Source organism: Sapajus apella, unplaced genomic scaffold (assembly GCF_009761245.1).
Source record: "Sapajus apella isolate SASKATOON/1434 unplaced genomic scaffold, GSC_monkey_1.0 scaffold8, whole genome shotgun sequence".
Lineage (NCBI taxonomy): Eukaryota > Metazoa > Chordata > Mammalia > Primates > Cebidae > Sapajus > Sapajus apella.
In genome coordinates, this window is record NW_022436948.1 from 5,869,457 (window position 1) to 5,894,356 (window position 24,900).

At 38.3% G+C, this 24,900-nt stretch overlaps 1 protein-coding gene across 1 annotated transcript in view; it reads left to right on the top strand.

The window, feature by feature from the left end:
• The window catches only part of DSCAM (DS cell adhesion molecule), a 644,712-nt gene that overhangs the window by 314,333 nt on the left and 305,479 nt on the right, over nucleotides 1-24,900 (top strand). Inside the window, exon 4 of the mRNA XM_032277238.1 lies at nucleotides 20,740-20,886. Within this exon, the coding sequence (XP_032133129.1) occupies nucleotides 20,740-20,886 (147 nt within the window). The remainder of the gene's footprint in view (nucleotides 1-20,739; nucleotides 20,887-24,900) is intronic.

Genomic DNA, 24,900 nt, shown 5'->3' on the forward strand with positions numbered 1-24,900 from the left:
GATGCCAAGTGCACAGCACAGAACAAGGTGCACCAGCAGTCAGCTAACCCAAGGCTGTCCACCTTCTCTCCTCGAATTATTCAGATCTTCTTTTGGTACCTGTCAGGCTGTAAAGGGAGATTGTCATCTCTTGGTTGGCTATTACAAATCCATCTAAAATGGTTGCTGTCTAACAGCTGAACTGATAGACTCCACACTTTTTACCCCTGTGCAGTGATGAAGAGTGAAAAGAACAAAAATGTAGCTTTTGATTGAAGATTAAGATCAGACTCATCCACCTGCTGAGCAGGTCTGAATACCACTGCACACGCAACTGTGCAAGAGTAGTCAAAGGAGTCTTGATTATGCAAAACGAAGCTGAGACAGCCCCAGCCTCTCCCTTGCCCCACCCTGTCCAATGCATGCAGCTCCTCCAGGAGATTTGAAAGGGACGGGGTGGGGTGGGGGGAATGTGTAGTCACAGGATGAGCAGGTGACCAAGGAGGCTTATTCTCAATGATGCCTGATAATGATCCCCAAGAGAATAAACACCCAGACTTCTAGCTCTGGACACAAAATATGCCCTCCTCTTAGGATATATTCATTCTCATTTATTCCCTGTGTTCTCATGTCCACAGCTGTTCTCCCACTTTTGCATCCTCCCCAAACCTCTGTTCTTAAGTTTTCTGTTACAGGATGCATGAACATGTGCCATGGCCACTGAGTAGGAAACAGTGCAGGCAAACAAGTCAGCCAGTGTACATGATGAAGATTTCTTGGGAGTGCTGATCCATTCTGTGATGGTAACAGGTTATACCTTCTTTCAAAAACAAGAGTTTAGGGTGTGTTTTATCACTCTTTTCACTAATCTGAGTCCGATAAATCCAGATTTTGATGTGCTTTATGGTTTAGATGGTAAGCTCTTCGTCAACTTGGTTCATATGGTTAAAATGATTTGAAGAACTTAACAAATAATTTAGTCAGTACACTTGGACAGTATTAATGGTAGAAATCCTGTGATCATAATTCAGCATACATTTTCTATAACCTATTGTGGTATTTGCTAAATACAGTGCATATCTTTGGAATATACCTGAAAGAAGTGGTGCCCACTAATCAGATGTCTTTTTTAGAACATTAGCTTTTTTTTTTTTAATGGTTGTCATTTTTGTGATTTCTCTTCATAAAATATTGGCTACTTAAAAGAATATTCTCAAAATTTAATATCAGGAAATGAAAGATGGTTTCAATGCTAGACATTTATAATGACTCTATGATGCTCTTGCTCAAATGACAAGTGAAGTTTTCTCAGCATGACATGAGAATAATTTATCAGAAGGTATCAAAATGAGTAAAATGTACATTGGAAAACCCTTTTGTATTCTCAAGAAGAGAGAAAATTATCTTAAAACACTGGGGATTTCTATTCATCTTTTATGCAGGAATATCCTACTTTTATTAAATATATGTTGAATTACATTGAAGGAAAGAGTAAACTTAGTATCTTGAAGTTTTCTAAATGGAACAATGTGGTTACACTCTACACTATATTTACCATAAGAATAGCTAAGAAAAGCCAACATAAAATGAGCATGTTATTCTACATGGAATTTGTAAACAATGACTAAGTGGGAAAACATGCAGAGAAAATATATGGAATGAAATGAAAAAGCAAGATTGGTTCACCAAAAGTGGTGAATTTGTTTTATTTTATTTTTATTTATTTATTCATTTTGAGATGGAGTTTTGCTCTTGTTGCCCAGGCTGGAGAGCAATAGTGTGATCTCAGCTCATTGCAACCTCCGCCTCCTGGGTTTAAACATTTCTCTTGTCTCAGCCTCCCGAGTAGCTGGGATTACAGGCACCCGCCGCCACGCCCTGTTAATTTTTGTATTTTTAGTAGAGACAGGGTTTCACCACATTGGCCAGACTGTTCTCAAACTCCTGACCTCAGATAATCCACTCACCTTGGCCTCCCAAAGTGCTGGGATTACAGGTGTGAGCCACCATGCCCACCAGAGTAGTGAATCCATCCTACTCCAATGGGGCATGTGCATTTGAATGGATTGTAATACATTTTAGTAGGATTGAACACACTTTCCAAAATTAAAGTTTGCAATGCTTAGAGTTTTATCAAATATTTTCAAAGAACACAGCTGGTTTATCAGTGGAGGATGGGGTTTTTCTTAAATGGCCTTAATTCCCATGGTTTTCCTATGAAGATTAGAGTAATGACCTTGAGAGCCTTATGTAAAGTAAAGCACAAGGTGTGGTTTCTCAAACAGTAGAGATGCCTGCCAGGTTAAGATGCAGGTGAAATGGAATTTGTGGATCAGTGTCATAAAAGCACTAAAGAGATTGCTTTTCTTCACTAACAAGTATAGCATGCTGACCTACCTCACACAGAGAGACACATGACTTCATGATACCCTTTCCTGTGACCTCCCTCCCATCTGAAAGGCTGTTTTCCAGTGTTCTAGTTGCATCTAGCCTTTTATATCAATCATATTTGTCATTATTATCACTTTATACATTCATTATTTGTTTAGTGTTTTTCACGCATTATCTAGTTCTTGCTCCATTCTTCTTTCTGCACCTCATTCTTGGGTACAATTTCCTTTCTGGAAGCACATCCTTTAGTTCTGGACGTGAGCCTGCTATTGGCAAACTTCTCGGTTCTTATCAATCCTAGGAAATTTTCAACTTGTTTTCCCAAATATTGCTTTTCTGCCATTTTTTTCCTACTTTCTCCTTCTTGAACTGTAATTAGCTATGTGAATTTCCTCCATCTCTCCTTCAAGTCTCTTAACCTTTCTTTCATATGTATCTTTCTTATGTTTCTTTATATGTATTTTTCTTTCTTTCTTATGTATCTTTCTTTCATCTGTATCTTTCTTTTGTATATATCTTATGTTTCTTTTATATGTATCTTTCACCTCTTTCTTTCTTTCTTGTGTTTCTTTCATATGTATCTTTCTTTCTTATGTTTCTTTCTTTCATATGTATCTTTCTTATGTTTCTTTTTCTCTCTGGGACATATTCTGGGTAATTTCTTTAGATTTATTTTCTTGTTCACTAATTTTTTCCCAACCCTGTCTAAATATTTATTTCAAGGGTTATATGTTTTATTTTTGCCCATTCTACACATATTGTTTATCTAATGTTTTCATCTTTATGATATAATCTTGTTCATTTATCTTATTTTTAATTTTATTTTATAGTTTTGCAAACATTTAAAATACTGATTGTGTAAGCAATATCTAGTTATTCCATATCTGAGGCCTCTGTTGCTTCTTCTGACTCTTTTTTATGATAAGTTGTTTTCTAATGTGTTCAGGTTTGGTATTGGGAGCTCAAGATTGGAAGGGAGGACTCGAGCTTCATCTGTACACATTTCTCAGTGCTCCTTCCTCCAGGGAAGGTTTATTTGTCTTTGCTTCTCCCAGATGTTCTTAGAAGCAGAGTCACTATATGTTACTTTCTGGAGTGAGGTTTACTAGACCCTGCAAGACACTAAGAATACAAATCCCGAACCAGAGCAAGGCCAGTACTATGGTTAGACACATTCCCTACACAAAACTTAGGCGAGGGTATTTTCAAAGGCTACTTTTTTTCCAGGACCAATCTTTTAGTGAAATTATAGCTTTCTGGAGACTGCTCTTACGTAGGATTTGTGTAGGACTAACAGCCTTCCATTTCCTCTTTGCTATTAAAACTAACTTTTTCCCCTAAATGTGCAAATGTCCCAGGGAATGTATAGCATCAACTTGATCTTTGCTGTTAGGTATTCACCTACCTCTTCCTTTATGGAACCCAGAGGACATTCCTTACTTGAGAAATCTGCCGTTCACTTAAGTAAATGTTTGTTATATTTATGCAGCATGTCTACGTTTCCTATACCTAGGGAGTTTTCAAAATAATTCATTTTTTTCACAGAAATGGAAGTTGCTACAACTCACTTCTGATTCACTGACTATATTAAATCAGTGAAGGTTTAATATAGGGAACAAAGAGAAAACTATAACATTTTAGGGAGGGAACAAAGAGAAAAATATAACATTTTCTGTAAAGTTTTATTTCTTTCATTATAAATAAATGAAAAAAAGGAAAACTAAGATGCCAAATAATGTACTCTGACATACATTTCATGACAGAAATGACCAAAACTTAATCCTAGAGGGAATTTTATCTTAATAGTCTAAAAGAAAATTCACTCAGATGGTTGTAAAGCAGAATGAAATTTAAAAATAATATAAATAAACGTGGAATTCAAGACAAACGTCACTGTTTCCACTTTAAGTGGAGAAGTAATTTGACACATTTTCATTGAAAGAATTTTGCTGGTAACAAGTTTCTATCAAAGCCCAAGAAGTGTAAACATAGGAAGTGTTTATAGTTTAACAAAGCAAAAGTCATGTGTTATTAACGAGGAAGTGTTGAGGTGGTGCCGGATCCACAGACATTCACTGTGTCATTTCTGGGAGCGTTTTTCAGCCCGCGGTTCCCACGTCACGTGTCTTAGAACCCTCTGTGCCACACTGCAGGGCCTCAATCTGACCAGCAGGGGGCGCGGACTGTTCCTCCTTCAGCGGCCAGGGGTGGGATGGCTCCCTGGCCAATTCCTCAGCACCAGGCAGGTGCCTTTGCAGCAAAGTGCGTTCATTCTGATTCACAAAAGTCTCAAGAACAGCCTTGTACGGTCTTCAACTGCCTTCAACTAAAGCTTCAGAATCTGAAAATCTGGGAAGAGACTTAGTGTCCTGACAATATTTTCCTTTTAATTTGGCAAAGATTACAAAATCCGTTAAGAATTGCTTTGCAATGAAAAATATACACATTTTTATACCTTTTTTCCAAATGCTTTATTCATTTATATTTAATGGTGAGGTGGGCCTAGGCAAAAATGAAATATAAGCACAGTGTTGAGATCTGCAAGGCCATTAAATTGCTGTGCATGTAATAAATGGACCATAATATTGCTTGAACACAGAAATGCACATTAACATCGATCCAGTGGCACTAGTGATTTGTTGGCACAGGGCTAGATCAACCTAGAGCTTGTGGTGAACACTTACAGCTTTGCACAGAAAGTACTGTGCTTTAAAGCACAAAGGCAAAAATCCCATTGGCCCCAAAATACCTTGCGTTCCTAGCTGTGAATCTGTTTATCCTCTTTATTTTATATTTTGCAATATTTAATTACTTGGAAGAATTCACCCACGTTTTTCTGACAAAGCCTTTTCAGTTTCTTTAAATGTGTATATATATATCAAGTTTTGAAGAAAAGACAAAGCATTGCCAAGAGCTGTCAGAGGGGGATGAGGAGGTTACGAAGTGAGCAAGGCAGGCCACAGCCTCTCTGCAGTGGTCAGGTGAGAGCCAACCCCTCAGCCACATCAACAGCCTGTAGCATGTGCTAAGTCTTTAAGAAGTCAAACAGCATTTCAGAGAGTCCCACAAAATCATAAACACAAAAGCTGTCAGCGCAATAAATACATTTCTAGGTAGACGTATTAGCATGACTCTAATGTGGGAGCCAAGGAATCTTGTAAAAGTTTGTGCCAAATTGACATCAGTTTTACTGCCTGTCAGCAGCAGAATGAGTGGATTTATTTATTCATTCATTTGACAAACATTTAATGAGCAACTATTCTTTATGTGTTCTAGGGGCTGCGAATATAGCATTGAAAAAAAAAATAAAGAGCCAAATGCATGTTTGATGGAGCTTTTATTGGTTAGTGTGAATTACATTCATAAAATAATACTATATTTTCATTAAAAAGAATGAACTAGATATTTAGATTTCTTTATATCAACATAGAGAGATGTTAAGAAAACATAATGTTGGATGGGAAAAGTGAGTTTTTCCATAAGAAATAGTAAAATACTTCTGTAAGTTTAAAAACAGACAAAACACAGAACCGTACTATGTGAAGTTCATTGCCACATCTATGTGTGTGCTTAATAAAATAAAAAATCAAAACTGGGAATATGTACTTATATTTCTGATGATAGGGATTTTTAGGAGGAAAAGATAGAATGAGGAGGGAACAAAGAGAAAAATACAACATTTTCTGTAAAGTTTTATTTCTTTCATTAGAAGTTAAGCAAATTACACCAAATGTTAACAATGATCAGTTTTGAGAAATGGGCACATGGATGAGTATTTTATGCATGTGTGTGTGATTGGCACTTTTTCAGTTAAATAAACGGCAGTGGGAGGAGAGACAAGGTAAGGACATGGGGAGTGAGAGGACAGAAGGATCATGATGAGGCCAGAACTTCCTTAGAGGACTGACCCATCATTACCCCAAGAGAGCCCCTGTAGCAAAACTGAGCAGACCTCCCCTGTGCCTCTTTCTATCCCAGCCTCATGCTGCCTGGCTGGCTTTCCCCATCCGTCATCCATCTCCACCGTCCAGTTTTAGTCACATCTTCAGCAACTGCCTTGCTCTGCTCTCAGTATTCCCTGTGTAACCATCCTGATTTCACCTCTGCCTCCCTTAGGTCTACCTGTTACCTCACAGCCTGAAAATGAAAATCATCTACCACTATCCTGGCACCAACCCCTGGGCCTCCCAGAGCTCCCGCTTGCCCTGGGCCACGTCAGCCCTGTAGCACACGGAGTTCCTCCAGGGGAAGCCTCTCTTGTGCCTCCTTGGCTGTGATCCCCAAGCAGAGGACAGGCCAACTGCCTGCTCCTTGTCCTCCTGAGTAGCTTCATCTGTCCTTCCTAGCAGTAGACCACTATCCCTTTCTTCAGGAAACACTGTAACCCACCTCTTTCAGGAAGTGTCATGAACGCAGTGGTTCTCAAAGCTTGATCATTCATGAACTATCTTTATGGTATCTGCAATCACTGAATACCATCTGCACCAGTATTTTTGTCTTTTGAATAATTCTTCTTTAGTTAAAACAATGTAATTGTAAAAGAAAATGCATTGCTACCTTTAAATGGAAAATTATTTTAACTAGCCATAAAGATAAATGTCATACAACAAAAGCAAAACAATAATATTAAATTCTAGTCAGATAAACTTGCCTCCCAAAGACTCTAAGCCAGTAGTTTCCTTTGTCTAAAAAAAAAAAGAAAAGAAAAAAGATTAAGAAGCATTAAGTGGTAGTGGAGATATCTTACTTCTGCAAAAACGTGCTAAGAATTCTACTGGAGGTACCTAAGTAGGTGGGTGTATAACTGGTACCTTCTGTGGCTTTCCCTTCGAAAGAATCAGAAGAATTGAGGAGATTTACAGAGAAAAACATTCTCACCATGTATTCTGATATCATTTCTCTATAGCATCTTATCAGCTGCACACCAACAGTGGGTTCCACCCCACCTTAATTCATTATAGATATATCATTTTCAATCTCTTTTTACATCAGCACTTACGTATATCTAACTGACATTGTTTTGCAATTGTTTGCACTTTTACATTAGGGTATGTTTCCTTTCTGTATAATTAGAAATTAGCCTTTTAGGTACCTTTGATTCCATCACTAGATCTGCATATAGTGGGCAGTTGTTATGTGATTTTATTAATACTGTTGTGTTACAAAGGATATTGAAAGGCAATGGAGTTTGTGATCAGCTAGATCTGGGGAAGTCATTTAGGGACTTGAGTTACTCTCACAGTGCAAGGCTCTGTGATGTGCACGCCAATCTCAAAGATTCTCATGGGGTCAGACTACTTAAAAGCAAAAGGCTGTGGAGTGGGAGTGACCAAGGGGACTGCGTCTGATGTGGTTTCTACCCCTGTGTGTTTTTGCGAGTGTGCATATTTGTGTGTATAGTTGTATGGATGCCTCAGTAAACTCATCGTTTCCCTTGACATCATCGTGTTTTATCACGAAACAAATGGAATCCAAGACTTTCAAATGATGTTGCATTTAAAAAAAATAAACTGCTTTCTCTGTCACTCCCATTATAAATGCAACCAAGTCTGTGGCCTTGTAGCCTTGCCAGTCTGCATGTTTAAAGAGACAACTTCAGGAATCCCAGGTATACCAGCTGATGCTTAAAGACGATTAGCCTTGCCTTGAAACGGAAGCCTAGTCAGAAAAATAACAATTTGATCTCTAAGATGTTGAGCAAGGCTCTTCAAATATTTTTTGCTCTGACTCATAGGAAGAAGTACACAGAAAAAGGACATTTTATCTCAGAACCTAGTAATTCATACAGATAAACACACACATAAATATACAAATACACAATCTTATATGTGCACAGGTGAACTGAAACAAAACTGCAGAATATTTATGACTACTATTTGATACATGGAGATACATTGTGTGCTCTTCTATTTCATTAAGAAAATAAAGTTACAATCCATGAAACTGGTTTCACAGCATGTTAATAGGTGAACCCCCAGTGTGAAAAACCATTGCCCCATAATATTAAGTGGCACAACATAGTGTCAGTTTTCATTCTTTCTCATTCCTGGTTTTCCAGATTCTTTCTCCTAATTCTATGTCATTCGTGTCAGGCAGATAAACTTTACAGTTAATTTTCAATGTGTTCCGCCAATCAGCTTATTGTCTTAAATTCCTTTTGGGTTGTTAACACGGACCAGGGAAGCACAGTCATTGTGGGTTGAAGTCCTGTGCTCTGATCTTCCTTCACTTATTTTTTCCTTTTCGCACATGTTGCTTTTTAATCAGCACCACATTGCACAGTCACAACTAGAACAATCAACCTGAAATGCACATTCCCTTCCGGCCCCAAAATGCAGAAATCTTGTGGACAGGAAATAACACTGACGTACCTCTTCTCAATGAGTCCACCTGATACAGTAAGCACAGCCAATAACATTCTTTTCCTTTCCTCTTCCATATCTCTATAAGGGGCTGCTTTTAATTTCCCAAAGTCCAAAATAGGTCAGGCATGGACAACCAGTGCCACACCCCCTAGTTCTTATTCCTGGTGGGGAGCCTCTTCACATGTTCAGGGCTCCTCACCACGACCTAGAAGCCACCTTGGTCCTCATCACCTTTGCCTCATCCTGGCCTTCAGGCCAATTCGATGTCCTATCAATTCGATTTTCAAAATATATCTTGTGTCAGTTTCTTGGACATGCCACAGTTTTTCCCACCTCAAACACATGCTTTTCCTTTAATTTTGTTCTTTGCTCTATTTATTCATGAATAACACCTTCTCATCTTCCTAACCTCTGTGACTCTGCTGAAAAGCAACCTCCTCAGAAATCCTTACATTCATACCCCACCCCAAACCCTGACCATCTAAACAGCTCTTCTCTTTGCTAGGGCCAACTTCCGTTTTGCAGTTCACGTAAAGGCGCTTGTTAGAGTGAATGTTTTTCTTTGTCAATGTACTCTTTTTGTCTCTGTTCCCAAATGAAATATTTGCATTGAAATGTCAGTGGCCAAAACCATCTTGTTCACCATATAAATAAATAAATACTGTACAGGTTATAAGTTTTATATGCTTTTTTGGTTCTTTAATTAAAAAATCCTTGAAGTAATTCCTTTAAAAGCAAAGGAATTATAAAATTATATTCTTTATAAGGATTCACTCTTTTAAACAACTACAAATCTAACAAGAGCAAAGATTAATGACAGACTCAAATATCTGCACAAAGATCTGATCATTAACAAACTAAATAGGGTAATTAGGTATACAGTTGGAATGCAGTGTGCAGGCTTAAATTGGTAGTATATAATTGAGACTCACTTAACTGCAGGAGAATTTCACTGAGAGAATTTTATTTACATAAGAGAAATGTCTTAGTGAAATTGCTTTGAGAGAATTTAACATATCTACACCAAATCTCTCCTTACTTATTGGATCCAGCCGAGTTGTAAGCTTATTTCTCATGCCCTGTGTGATGGCGTTATTTCTAGCCAAATGATTTTTTCCAGGCAGCTCAAGATCCACACTGGGGCTTCATTATTTCTTGGATAGCTTGATGATATTCCCATAAACATAATAGGCTCCTACAAAGATTAAATAAAATGACACGGCGAGAGCTCTGCCCCCTCAATATGATGCCTTATTTTACTGATCCTACTTTTAGGAAAAACTCAAAGTATGTATCTCTTCTAAACAATCACTCAAGTTAGCACTGTGCAGGTCTTTGGGGACAGCAGGTAAGTGGGGCAAACAAGAGGACTCTTTTGTCTTCGGAGCAGCAACTGCCATTCTGGGGAGGCAGCACCAACAGGCAAGCCAACTGGACTGAATGCAGTTATGTATGAAACGGAGAATTCTCCAAGTAGTTCAGGAAGATACAGAGACTGGCTACATGGCAGATTCAACTTTTGTGTGAGGTATTTGGAGGGGAGGGATTACAAAGACCAGGGGGAATGCTGAAAGTCTCCCCTTGTGCTTTCAGGCCCGCACGAGTAGTGACCAGCTTGTAGAGCAAGCATAATAAAAGCCCTCTTGGTACATCTATTCCGGAGAGCAGTGTCAACCTAGATTTGTCTCCTTCTGTGTTGTGCGTTACATGGGTTCAGTTTACATCTACAGTGTTCATGTGCTCATCGCCCACTGACACCTTTGTCCAAAATAAATTTTAGCTACACAAGAAGAACATTAATGGAGTCTTCCTTTGGTCGGGCTCAGTGGCTTACGCCTGTAATCCCAACACTTTGAGAGGCTGAGGTGGGCGGATCATGAGGTCAGGAGTTCAAGGCCAACCTGGCCAACATGCTGAAACCCCAACTCTATTAAAAATACAGAAATTAGCTGGGCATGGCGGTGCATGCCTATCATCCCAGATACTCGAGAGGCAGAGGCAGGAGAATTGCTTGAACCAGGACCCAGGAGGTAGAAGTCACAGTGAGCTGAGATCTCACCACTGTACTCCTGCCTGGGATACAGAGTGACACAAAAAGATAAAAAAAGAAAAAAGAAGTCTTCTTTTAAGATACCCAAAGGCATGACAGTGTGAAATAAAACATAATTTCTCCTCTCCTTCCCCTAATCCACTCATGATTTCAGAGGCAACAACAGTGAACATTTTGGCTGCTATCTGCTGATCCGGGCCTCTCTGTTCATATGCGTACACAAAGTTTTTCATCTGCCATTGCCTTTAGGACACAACATTGTAGATTGTTCAGTAACCACTTTAGACTATCTAGTGGAGATTTTTCTGCAGGGTATGTGTACATACACCTTACTGTCTTTTAAATAATTGCAGAGTATAGATGTACCCTGATTTATTTACTTCTTCATCCCTTGATTGGCATTCAGGTTTCTGTATCACTTTTCATTGTTAAATTATGCTTCGTTGCATTTTGGGGTGAACATCAAAGTGTGCGCATCTGAGTTTTTCCATAGGGTAGTCTTTGAAATTGCAAGATGGATTGAAATGTGTGCAAGTCTCACACTTGAAATGTACTGGTAAGTTGCCCTTCAAAAATCAAAAGCCTTCACAACTTTACATGCCCACCCTTAGAGGTTTATTTCCCACACCCTTTGTCAAGACCACTTACTTTCAAACGTTTCATTTTTTGTTCTAATCTCCTGGATGAAAATAATCTCGTTTTAATTTCCATGGATTTGCTCAAGTTCTAAATAAATTTTGTTCAACAATTAATTAAAATGTAATTCATTTCACTTGTGAAAAGCTGACATTTTTGCAATCTCTAGTTGTCTACTCCTAGAATTTGATATGCCTATGCATTTATCCAGGTCTTCTATTGTGTCCTTTGAAATGATGTAGAGTGTTCTTTAACTCATTTTCGTGCATTTCTAGCTCTTAGATATTTCATATTTTTATTGGTTCAGCAAGGATATTTTTATCATATTTTATTACAGATTAGTGCTATCCTAAAGTGCTTATCTCTGCCAGGAACTTACACGGATGTTCTTATTTAATATGATGATGTTCCCAAAAAGCCAGTATTGCCCCATCGTACAGGTTGTGTATGTACTGAAGGCTCTGGCAGTAGGAAGGCACAGAGCTGAGGCCATTTTCACCGCGCTGTAGAAGTCCTCTTCTCTGGCTCTCTTAGCACCACACTGTCTTGGGTCCCGTATACCTCCTCTCACTCCTTACCTGGGTCTTTTCTTGACCTTCCTCCTTCATTCTGCTTCCTGGGATGTTACTCAACTTCTGTTCTCATGAAGGACTCCTCTTCAACAAGCACAATTTAGTCTTCAAAGCCTTGTCTCCAGCTTGACTTTAGTCACTGATTTTTTGTTTTGTTTTGTTTGAGACAGAGTCTCATTCTGTTGCCAGGTGCCAGGCTGGAGTGCTGTGGCACAGTCTCAGCTCACTGTAACCTCTGCTTCATGGGTTCAAGCAGTTCTCCTTCCTCAGCCTCCCGAGTAGACAGGACTATAGGCACGTGCCCCCACACCCAGCTATTTTTTTCTATTTTTTAGTAGCGACGGGGTTTCACTATGTTGGCCAGGATGGTCTCAGTCTCTTGACCTCGTGATCTATCTGCCTTGGCCTCCCAAAGTGCTGTGATTACAGGCATGAGCCACCATGCCCAGCCCTGGTCACTGATTTTAAGTGACTCAGCATGCTCACAGCTGAGCTCTTATCTTTTCTGAAACAGAACCTCCTCTACCCCAACTCCTTTGCTCTACCAATGCCACCCCAACCCCATAGGTCCCTTAGACTAAATACCTGGCATCTTCTCCTCACCCCAGCTCTGTTGAATCTTTAGGTTAAACATCTTTCTGCCTCACTCTGGTTGTACCTTGGCTTGCCCATGCCTTGCCATCTCACACTTGCACAACGACCCAGAGCCAGGGGAGCAAAGTGTGTGAGAGCATGAGCCAGCATGCCAGGGTGCCATCCTGGAATAGATACTTGTAGTTGCATAAATGGGAGCAAGTCCCTGAACTTCTCTGTTCCTTAATTTTCTCATATGAAAAATGGGAATGATAGTATCTTCCTCTTGGGGTCATTGTAAGAACTCAATGTGTTGTAACACAAATGATGCTGAAGCAGTGATGGCCCCTACTATGCACCTAGAATCTGTTAGCTCTGATTAGGATTCTTGTTAATATCCATGTCTCTATCAAATGTCCCCTTTTTATAAGGACACCAGTCACATTGGATTAGGGGCATACACTATCCAAGTATGAGTTCATACTAACATATTACATCTGCAGTGACCCACCCTATTTCCAAGTAAAGTCACATCCTGAGATACTGAAGGTTAGGGCATTAACACAAATTTTTGAGGAAGGGGGAAATTCAGTTCATAATATCAGGTAAGATGTCTTATCTTAAGGGGCCTCTTCTTTTTTCTTATATTCAGCTTTTAACATGTACATGCTTTTATCAGGCAACTCAACCTGATAAAAGGAAATATTTGTGTCTCGTTCATGCCCACATCTAATCCTGTCTTTGCACCCACCCCTCATATCACAGAATAGGATGCACTGCAGACACTTCAGAATCAACTCATAAGCTAAATTGCTTTCTAACCTACATTTGAATTAAGAGACATTGACAAGTTTAGAGAGTGTGTGTGTGTGTGTGTGTGTATACATATATATGTGTGTGTATATGTATATATGTATATGTGTGTATATATATATACATATATATACACACATACATATATATGTGTATATATATACACAGACATATATATGTATATATATCTTCTATTTCCACTTCTCTTTTAGTTAATGCTAAGAGTCTCATGTGGTTTCTAATGCTATATACTTAGAACTTAGATTTAATTCTTATGTTCCTCTAATATTTCAGAAACTGTTATTGAAACTGCTTTGGAGAAAGCTCGGTTTTGTGACACAGGGTGGCCATCAGTTGGAAACGGCGGGCACAGCTAATAAAAGTTTCATCGTGGTTGTGCTACCATTTGGCATCTTATTAGCAGAACCATCTGTTCTTTTAATTGCTATTAACTCAATTCAGATAGATTGCAATAGGAAAGACAAAACAAACAAGAGCTCTAAGATATATTTCTCTAAGTGAAAGATGATACATGCTTTTAAAATCTTCCCCCAAATGGTAGTGCCTTTTTTGAAGATCTAACAGCTTAGTCACGCAGTAAAAAGCCAGGGAGAATATTGAAAGAATAATTCATCACAATCTTAAAATACATTCATTTTTATATAAGAATATATTCATTTCTGGAGGGGAACAAACTCCTTTTATGTTTTCTACAAGGGGAAATGTGCTGAAATCTAAAAAAAAAGGTACTTTTTACTGAGACCTAGGGAGGGATGTTTTGAATACAAGCAATAATAGACTGTTTCATCAGCCCATGCATTTAACAAATATTTTAGGATATCATAGCCAAGTACTGTTCTATGTAATGGAGATGAAATGTTGGACAAGACAAAACTAGTTCCTGCTATTTTAGTTGGAGGAGAGAAATGTTAAACCAATCTCGTGTACATGCACAAGATAACGTCACATACAGATATAGTCAACCAAGTCTCTGATCATGAGTGACCATGATAATGTGGACTGACATTGCTGGAAATTTGACTTAAAAACAGGCCAGGATGACAATAAGGACCCAGTCAGGGAGAGATCTGGGCTCAGAGCCTCCAGTTAGAGCAATTAAAAGAAGGACAATGTGGCCTGGGCATGGTGGAAGAGTGAGAAAGTGGAGGGGAATCTTCTGGCGATATGGTCAAAGCCCAAACCATTACAGACCATCATACGTGGTTAGGTCTAGTGGGGTTCCATCAAGGCACTAAATGACTTATATTGTTAAATCCTTATGGATGTTGAGTAGAGATTAAATTGCAGAGAAGCAGAAGTGGACACAGAAAGTTTGAAAGCTACAGTCCTTAGATGTGTGTGGTACAGCGTTGAGGGAGGGAAGTGGATAGATTCAGGATATATTTTGGAAGCAGAAGCAGAAGGCCTTCCTGTTAGATAAAATATGATGGACAAGAAATGATTAATTTTGAGAACTTCAGGATGTATTTTTTTATGTTCAGATACTAACAGATTTGCCAGGGAGTATTGTTCAAGTAACATGATAATGATTTGGGGGAAGGTCTCTGAGTTTCTGTGAATATCCATTTCTACTGTGGAAAAGACTTCTGAAGACAATGTCCTGGTCAGCTTGTGCTTGTCAGCACCATGACAATGGGAATTGTCAACAAAATATAGACTGGGTGGCTTAAATATTTTGTCAACAAAATATTGTAGACTGGGTGGCTTAAACCACAAAAACTTATCTCTCACAGATTTGGAGGCTGGGAAGTCCAAGATCAAGGTGTTGGCAGATTTGGTGCCTGATGAGGGCTCCCTTCTGGATTGCAGACAGCTGCCTTCTCACCGTGATCCCACAGGGCAGAGAAAGCGGGGTGTGGTCCCACCCTTATGATCACATATATACCTAATTACCTCCCAAAAGCTTTATCTCCAAATACTTTCATATTGGGGATTAAGGGTTCATCATATGAATTTTGTGCAGAGGCAAACATTCAGTTCACAGCAGATGTCTGTGGTCCTCCTTTCCCCAAGCCTTTCACTGGGATATTCAGAAATGCTCCATTGACTCAGTGCGTCTCTCTACGTTTCCCAATGCTCTGTCATGTGACGCTAGCTCGGAGGCTCAGTAACTATTTTGCCTGTGGTGACAGAGCTCCAAATGGCAGAATTATGATGTAAAATTCATCTGCGTCATTTCCACTAAGATGCTTTCTTTAGTATATGAGGTTACCTTTCATAAGTAAGCAAATAAGCAATTGAAAGGGAGCCCTGCTATATTTGTCTGTGGGCTCTTCCCTGTCTAGCTAACACAGGCTACATTTTATACACCTGTGGGTTAGCCAGAACAGCAGAATAACAAACATGGCATTTACTAGGATAGATACCATCTTAATTTTTAATTATTTTTTATTAATATTTTCAATTGAAAAGTTATATACATTTGTGGGGTACAATGTGTTGACTTTGTGTCTATATATACACACACACATATATATACACACACAATATGCAAAGATTGCATCAAGATGATGAATATATCTACCACCTCACTTATCCGTTTTTGTGATGAGATATTTCAACTTTACTCTCTGAGCTATTTTGAAATACAGAGTACATTATTATTGAGCTTAGTCACCCTGCTGTGCAATAGATGCATGTCTATCTGCTAGATGACATAGATGCATTTTAATTTGATCTTCAACAGCAGAACACAAAGGAGATTACTCATCACCTCTCTTTTTCCTAGTTGAAGAAAGTGAAGTTTCGAGTTGAATGACTAGATGGAGGCCACACAGCTGGAAAGGGACAATGACCATTTTGCAGTTCAGGTCCACCGGCTTCCAAAGCCCAGGTGTTTTCTTCCACACTGAGAAATCTTGCAAAGTGGATGAGTCTATTGCACCGGAAACCAGGGGAAGATCTTTTAATTTGATTCTTTACGAGAACAAAGAAAAAGTTATCTGAGCAGCTCGAACAAGCAAATTGATGATTAGGAATTTAACATATAAAGTCAATGATTTGTATCAGAATAATACCCAAGGATAAAAGCAGATGGGGGGATAAATGCCGGTTTTCTTCCCTGGGTATTAGTAGCCCCTTTATCCTGGGGAGACAAGGACAGTGGCACTTCCGTGATTGCTCTCCAGGTTCTTCCCTTCTATCCTTTTTCCTCAACTTGTTGGGATGTTCCTAAACCCAAAGGCTCAACCCTGTTTAGATTACAAGTTCCCTAGAGATAGAGGTTGTCTCTCTCCTTTCTGTATTCCTGGAGCCCTGGACAGTGCTGGCCCATGAATGGGTGCATCACTTGGCTCTATTTCCTGCCCACCTATAACACATGCTAGTTTCTAGAATCAACTCTGATTTGCCTTTTTCAGGAGGTCATGCATGCCTGCTTTTTGCAGCTCAGATCTTAAAGATCTGGCTTTCTGCTTTAACGACCCATAGTTCAGCAAAATAGATTTCTAGAACTATTGCTATTTTAATATCTGCCTTTGAAGCAATGGTATAGAAAACCCAAAATGGTATCATGCCTGGGCTTCAGAACCCACTGCTCTCTGGGTGTTTTTTTGCTGCTCAGCACCATAACAATGGGAAGAATGTGGCCATAGAACTCCAACCCTGAGGGTTCCTGCAACGTTTTCCTATTGGACTAATGCCCCATTCTCTTTCGTAGTTTTGTCTCCCTCCATAGAACTATTCCACTGGCCTCTATGCTTAACTTAGCCAGGCAGACTGAACTGACACCAAGTGGTGGATTTATTTTAGTGGGCTTTATTTTAGTTAACATGCAAGCCCATGTTAACTGACATTGGAAAACCACTCTATTACTTGCTCCTAACCTATTTACTCCTAGGTTATACAAAGTCCTAACAGCTTTCGTATGTCTCTTTTCTAACTCAGCATACTGAATGCATCACACTGTATGTTGACAAAGATATTTTAATTTGATTCTTTATAAGAACAAAGAGAAGTAACATCTAACACCCAGATAGTAAAGGAGGAAGCAGAGAAGCTGTTAAAGACAAGCTCAAAGACTTGAACATGGTAGTCTGGGACCATTCCATGCGTCTTGAGAAGCCAAATAACTTCTGAGACATCCCTCTAGTAACTGAGCATCATAGCTCAATACTCGATGTCCAAAATGATGACTCAAAATCCAAAAATCATTCGCTGTTCAGTTGGCTCTGAATTGCAGTATATTTAACATGACAAAAAATATGAACTATGTTTTAGAAATGTGTCCAGTTAAAATGCTAGTAGTTTTTCAAGGAAAATAAATTTAGTTACAAAATTTTTGCTTTGCATAGTTGTATGTTACCAGACAGTTGTGAGTAGTCAAGGGTGTGTGTGTGTGCTTGCATGTATGTGATAGAGAAAGACACACAGAGCACGAGACAGAATTGTGTGTTTGTAATTTTTTATACTAATAAATTGTATTTTAACATTTGCCTATTTTAACAGAAGCACATTCATTATCCCATTGAAGGACATAAACAAACCATTTATTCCATATGACATGGAAACCTTTGGTGGCATAAGGTAGCAAGTGGCATGCAGTGGCACATTAAGGAACAGTTAAAATGATTCCTTGTTACCATGGGCCAACACATTTGGTGTTCTAATGACTTATCTGTGCCCTTGTTGTCCCTTGATAGTTCCACAGGACTCCTGAGTTGAGACTATACCCAAGGACCCTGGACTTACCTGTTCCTCTCATAATTAAAAGATTCTACTCTTCAACCTTACTTTATGTTTTAAAATGTTGATCAGTTTCAAGATGGGTTACACTGAAAAATGAAGGGCTAACTCAAATTAGACTTAGAGATAAGTCAAATTAACCCCTTTATGCCTGAGGTTGCAACTTTTTGAATTTTTGCAGTAATTCCCACATGCTTAGCATTCCAATAACGGAACAGTACGCATAAATAGGTTTAAGTACAGAAACTTGGTCAGTGTCCACTCCTTCATTCTGGTAAATGTCTCGGAAAATGCTTAAGACAATAAAAGGTTTAAGTTCTGAAGTGACATGCCCTAAAGCCTTATTTAATATGCTAAGTGAGTAAACAAAAAAAATGTTCGATATTACAAGAACAAAATGTTCCCAGAGAATAGAGCCCTCTCTGGGATCAGCAGGTAATAATGCGGCCTGCTGCTATCTGCAGGCATTTCTCAGCCTTTCTGGAAAATGGCACGCATAATCCTTTCCACTTATATGTTGCCACCACTGATGGCCTGTCAATTCTAATGAAAATACTCCATCCTAAGAAGGTGACAGGAATTACATACATCATCTCTTTTTGGCTTTCCTTTCTGTCTATCAAACTGTACTTTAAAGGAACTGATTATTAAAGCATTATATAAGTATGTAAAATATATTGAAAGAGAAATAATGTTTCCATTATGTACAATGTATACAGTAAGAAAGGCTGAAGTGTGATGACACATGAGAAGTGGTAAAAGGTATTTTTCGTTGCTTTCATTTTAGAGAATAATAAAGCAAAATTATTTGAAATATACAGCATTAGGAGATTTTTCAGCTTCTCTAATATCTAGCATTATTTATGGCATATTTTAAACTAAATAACTAGAACTGTTTTGAAAGTTAATGTAGATATTATTTTGAAGCTATTTTATATTAGCTTTAATAATTTGTGCTTTTTTGAAAAGCTTGTACAAGGTCAATATTCGCTCTGCTGTTTATCCTTTTCACTTCTCTGTTCTTTGGAATCACTCCTAACTCATGAGAATTCATAAATTATTTTTAGGCTGGGCACGGTGGCTCATGCCTGTAATTCCACTTTTGGAGGGATTACATTCTGTAGCATTCTGGGAGGCTGAGATGGGCGGATCACTTGAGCTCATGAGTTCAAGACCAACCTGAGCAACATGGTGAGACCCTGTCTCTAAAAAAAATCTAAAAATTAGCCAGATGTGATGGTGCTCTCCTGTAGTTCCAGCTACTCAGGAGGCTGAGGTGAAAGGGTTGCTTGAGCTCAGAAGGTAAAGGTTACAGCGAGCTAAAATGACACCACCACACTCTAACCTAGATGATACAGCCAGAACTTGTCTCAAAACAAACAAAAAAAAATCTTAAGCCATTTTTTAATTTATCTGAGCAACTGACCTATGTATGATGTATAGTTATTGCAGAAAATGACCAAGAAATTATGTTAACAACTTAAATATGTAACACTCAAAAGCAATAAAGCTAAGACTCCTGGAAATTCTAACTGAAATAAACTAAAGGAAGATTGAACTGAACCTGAGAAAAATAAGCAATAAAAGTTGATTCTTTGGCATTTAATCTTTTTTCGAGAGAAAAATCACATTCTTCCCAGTGGAATCACTTCACATGCAGAAATAGTCTATAGAAGAGTCTAAGAATGGCCAGAGGTGTACTGAGTCACCCGCCATGAAGGTGCATGCTCAGCTCCACCTTTGTGCTTCAACTTGTTTTATCACACAATTAAAATTGAACTATGAAAAATATCTTTAAAAGTTACATTTTCAAAGGGGAAAAAAAATCTTGGCCCTTCTTAAACTGACACTGATATTTGATCTCGATGTTGGCCCTTTCTGTACAACTGAAGCTTTACAGGTAAAAAATACAGGTTATGGATAGGACACTGTTTTGTGCTGACATAACGTGGAATGACTGATCATAAATTTTTTTGCTTGAGGTGAAAATTGTTATCGTCAATGATTTCAGTAGTCCCTTTAAAAATTAGTAATTAAGAAATAACAAGAGTTCTAAAACAGCAAATCTGGGAAGAATTGATGTGTGTAGTAGAATATGGTGATAAATATTGGTTATTATTATGAGAAAATAAGATAGCTTTTTTGGGAAGTTTGTGAAATATCTTATTGCTTTGTAGTCTAATATTTTTGTGCTTTTATTGAAATATTTTAAACTGAGACAAAAGTTTATACTTTCATAAGCTAGAGATGTGCAAGTTAAGACTCCCTTAATTTGTCACATTCTAAGATAAATGCGATGATCCAAAAAAAATTTTATGTTAGCTATATACCACTTATATGACAACTCTGTTGCTGTAAGATAAATGCATGACCTAAAAAAAGTTTATGAGGTTAGATTTGCTAAGTATATATTTATTGTATAACATAGGTACTAAAAACTCTTAATGTAGGCTAGTTGAAAAGTTAAAACAGCTTGGACCTTTAAGTCACACACACACACAAATGCAGACACACACCTCCATTTTTAGCCTTTTCATGAAGTTTCTTCAGATGGAAAAACAAAACAAAACAGAACAAAACTGTTTAAAGACTTAGTCTATGTGGTGGAGTTGCTTTCATTGTATTTTAACCAAGCCATTGTTTTCCTCTGTTTCAGGATCTAGATTTCTCATCACATCCACGGGAGCCTTGTATATTAAAGATGTACAGAATGAAGATGGATTGTATAACTATCGCTGCATCACACGGCATCGATACACTGGAGAGACGAGACAGAGCAACAGCGCGAGACTTTTTGTATCAGGTAAGAACTCATCAAGACTCTGTCTGCTATGTCTGCTATTTCTTTGTTAGTGTCTTGAGACAACTCAATCATAATTGTGGAATGTTGCCACTAAAATGAAGCTTTCAATTCCCTTTCCAAAATATTTTAGCAATTTTAAAAGTCTTTTAAACCAATATGAATACAATTTCATAGAAATACAGAGATTCAGAATGCAGTCATTTCACATTTGTCAAACCAGTAATAGACCCATTCACATGATGATGCATTAGCACTTCAGGGAACACTTTGGGAGTGGAAGATCGATCTCAGTATTAGAAAATCAAATGCAAAATACTCAACCTTTGCCTTTGTAGCCGAAGAATATAAAATTGCTCCCATGGTAAACATTCTATAAGGTTGTAATAGTAAGATGGAAGTGACCAAAGGTTGCTTGCTATCAGTGTTTGAGAAGTACCTTATGTGTAGTAATGTTTTATGGTAAGAAGTAATGGTGACCTGTTGAACATTGGGGTAATTTAAAACATCACTGCCTGAACACCCACTTTTTTTTTTTTTTTTTTTTTTTTGAGACAGAGTCTTGCTCTATCACCAGGCTGGAGTGCAGTGATGCAATCCCTGCTCGCTGCAACTTCCGTTTTCCAGTTTCAAACCATTCTCCTGCCTCAGCCTCCTGAATAGCTGGGACTACAGGCACACACCACTACACCCGGCTAATTTTTTGTACTTTTTAGTAGAGACAGGGTTTCATCATGTTAGCCAGGATGGTCTCAATCTCTTGACCTCGTGATCCACCCACCTCAGCCTCCCAAAGTGCTGGGATTACAGGCATGAGCCACCGCACCCAGCCGAACACACACTTTTTGTACTTGATAATATACTGTCAGGATTTTTCTCTTTATCATTTACATCTTCAAAATAGCCAATAGGCTTTCAAGGTCCAGCAGAAATACAAGTCAGAGTTAAGTTAGTTTTCCTTTGAACTCGTAAGTATTTTTTTTTACCTGTTCTTTTTCAAATCAACTGTCACTTTCTCCCTTGCTTTTATAGTTCTTATGTCTTTTGGGGGAAAATAAATAAGAAAATGAATAATAACCATCATCTTAGTCCATGGTAGCTTTAAGGAGAGGACAATATTCTACTTATTCAGAAAACTCTAGAAAAAGTCCTGTTTGCATTAAAGAGAAACTTTCTAATGGCATATTCAGAAAAGAAAGGGGAAGGATTTGAGGTAGGAGGGGAATCCTGGTATGCAATTAATTTGGGCTTAGCAAAATAAGTAAGTAAGCATTTCTCCCTCCAGAAGATGATATAATTGGTGATGATCTAAGAGCCCATCTTTCTGTTTCAGGTGTCATTTTTTATCTTCATGCTGAATCATAAAGTGTTGATTTTTAAATTTATCTCTTAGGGTTGGAAAGACGAGTTGACTTTTCTTAATCCCAAGATGTTTGTTTATTCTTTTGTTTTGGAGTAATTCTATCCATTCAAAAATGGACAGAAATAGTCATGAGCATTTGGTCACCGTGAAGGTCATGGGAGTCCCAGGATTGCCTAGTGAGCACTGGAAAAGAGAGAAGTGAGAGTATCAGTGTATAGTCTAGCCAGGGAATATCATACACTAAGACACCTGCAGAAGAATAGCCAAAGAATAAGACTGAACAGTCAGGGCTAATGGTGTAGGTGAAGACAGGGAGGTGATAGGTGCCAGGGGAGGGGAGGGATCCACAGCATCACATGCCATCAAAAGGTTCATATGACAGTCTACCATATATGGAAAATAACTCAATATTTTTGTCATTGAAATTTTAATAAAGCATTTGAGGGAGAACTTGTTAATGCTAAAAGGTGAGAATGTACACACTGAATGCACAATGCTATTCTAACACGCCAAGCTTTGAAGGAAAAGAGAAATGGATCTCATTTTAACTTAGATTTAACTATATTTAAAAATGTACATCTGGAGTTTGGATCATGTGGAAAGATGTTGGTGTTTGACCCCAAACTCCTCCTGAAACCAACACAGATAAAATAGGATGACAAAGAAAAAAGTACACGGATGGCACCTTCAACACAACTGGATTACTACCAACAACAGGACCAGCAGCAGAAGTGGAAGACGGTGGAAGTGGACAGCCCATTGGGCTACGGTAGTGCCAGAAAACTGCAAATAACCAACAGGCATCCATTTTCAAAAGCAGAGGAGCATTATTTGAGTGGAAGCCTAGGAAAATATGTCTTAGAGTCCTCACCACACTGGGATAGAACTGCGTGAGGTCTGGGTTGGAGATGAGTTCAAAGACCATGAAAGTAGCCCGTAATGATTGCACAGGCCCAAGGTGATCTGTGTCCTTGAAGACAGCAGAAGTACTCAGCAAGTACTACTCTTAAAAGAACAGAGACTCACCCTGAGGGAACAGCTGGATTTAGAAATCAAACTGAGCCAGTGTGGAATACTAACAGTAACAGAGAGAGAAAGAACAGGAACCAGAGGAGGCCCTAGAGAATTCTGTCCTGTGAAACACTGCACAAGAAAATACAACACACGCACAGCATTAGAATGCAAAAAACAGAGTGTTCTAGGAAACAGATGGCTAAGCATGGAAACCCATACAGCTCTGAGAGATGTGCTAAATGTTGTCTTTAAGTAATATCAAGGGAGAAGGCTGGAAAAACATACTCATTTCATCCTCTCCTGCAGGAACCTTCTCCTGATTAACTAAGAATCTCTGTTGTATTACAAAATGAAACAAAAAGGGAAACGATTTAACCCAACTTTATCACAGGAAAAAGGATGAAAATTAACCAAGAAAAAGTTTTGATTAGAAGTAACTACAAAAAATACTGACAGAAATCATATGAAAACTATATTTTTTATTTGAAATGACTAAAGCTTTGAAAGAGAACTATAAATCAGAAATAAAATATCTCAGAAAAAAATGATAACACAAATCTGTGAAATGGTAAGTAGTATATTTTAGGAAAAAGTTAGAAAAATGAGTTCTAAAATTAAAATTAAATTAGAAGGAACACATCAGAGGGTAAACATAACAGAAAGCTCAATATGGGAAATTAAAAATGGTAAGAAATAAGGAAAATAGAGATAAAAATGTATAGATGTCTGATAGAGATGATGAAACACATGTATAACTAATTTCTCTTAAAAAGAAAACCAGGCAATTGATCAGAATAAGTTATAATAATGAAACACTAATTCAATAAAAGACCTGTCATAAAAAAGAATACATATAAAATACATATTAAAATGGCACAGCTGTACCTGGAAGAATGGACCCAGAATGGTCAACATGTAATGTGGTCTAATAAAATTTGTGATCTGTAATTTTGAAGAAGTTTAATGTGTTAATTTTTTTCTGTTGTTGCTTGCGTTCTTGGTGTTATGCCTAAGAACTCTTCAAGATCATGAAGATATTTTCCCAATGTTTTCTTCTAACAGGTTTTATAGTTTTAGCGGTCATATTTAAGCCAATAATCCAATTCGAGTTAATTTTTGCAGGTAGTGTGAGGCAAGATTCTAAATTATTTTTCATATGGATATCCAATTATCTCAGCCATTTTTTTAAAAATGTAGTTTGAATTATATAGCACTATTTTATTTGAAAAATTTCTGCCAATAATTTCAATTAGAATAAAACTTTTTAAGTGCAATCATTGGGTATTGCTTTTTTATGAATAGCATTAGAAGTGGGTACATTTTGTTTTCAGAGATTGGGGGATTGTTTTGCAAAGAAAATCAGAGGTGTCGGCCGGGCGCGGTGGCTCACGCCTGTAATCCCAGCACTTTGGGAGGCCGAGGCGGGTGGATCACGAGGTCAACAGATCGAGACCATCCTGGTCAACATGGTGAAACCCCGTCTCTACTAAAAATACAAAAAATTAGCTGGGCATGGTGGCGCGTGCCTGTAATCCCAGCTACTCAGGAGGCTGAGGCAGGAGAATTGCCTGAACCCAGGCTGGAGTGCAATGGCGCGATCTCGGCTCACCGCAACCTCCGCCTCCTGGGTTCAGGCAATT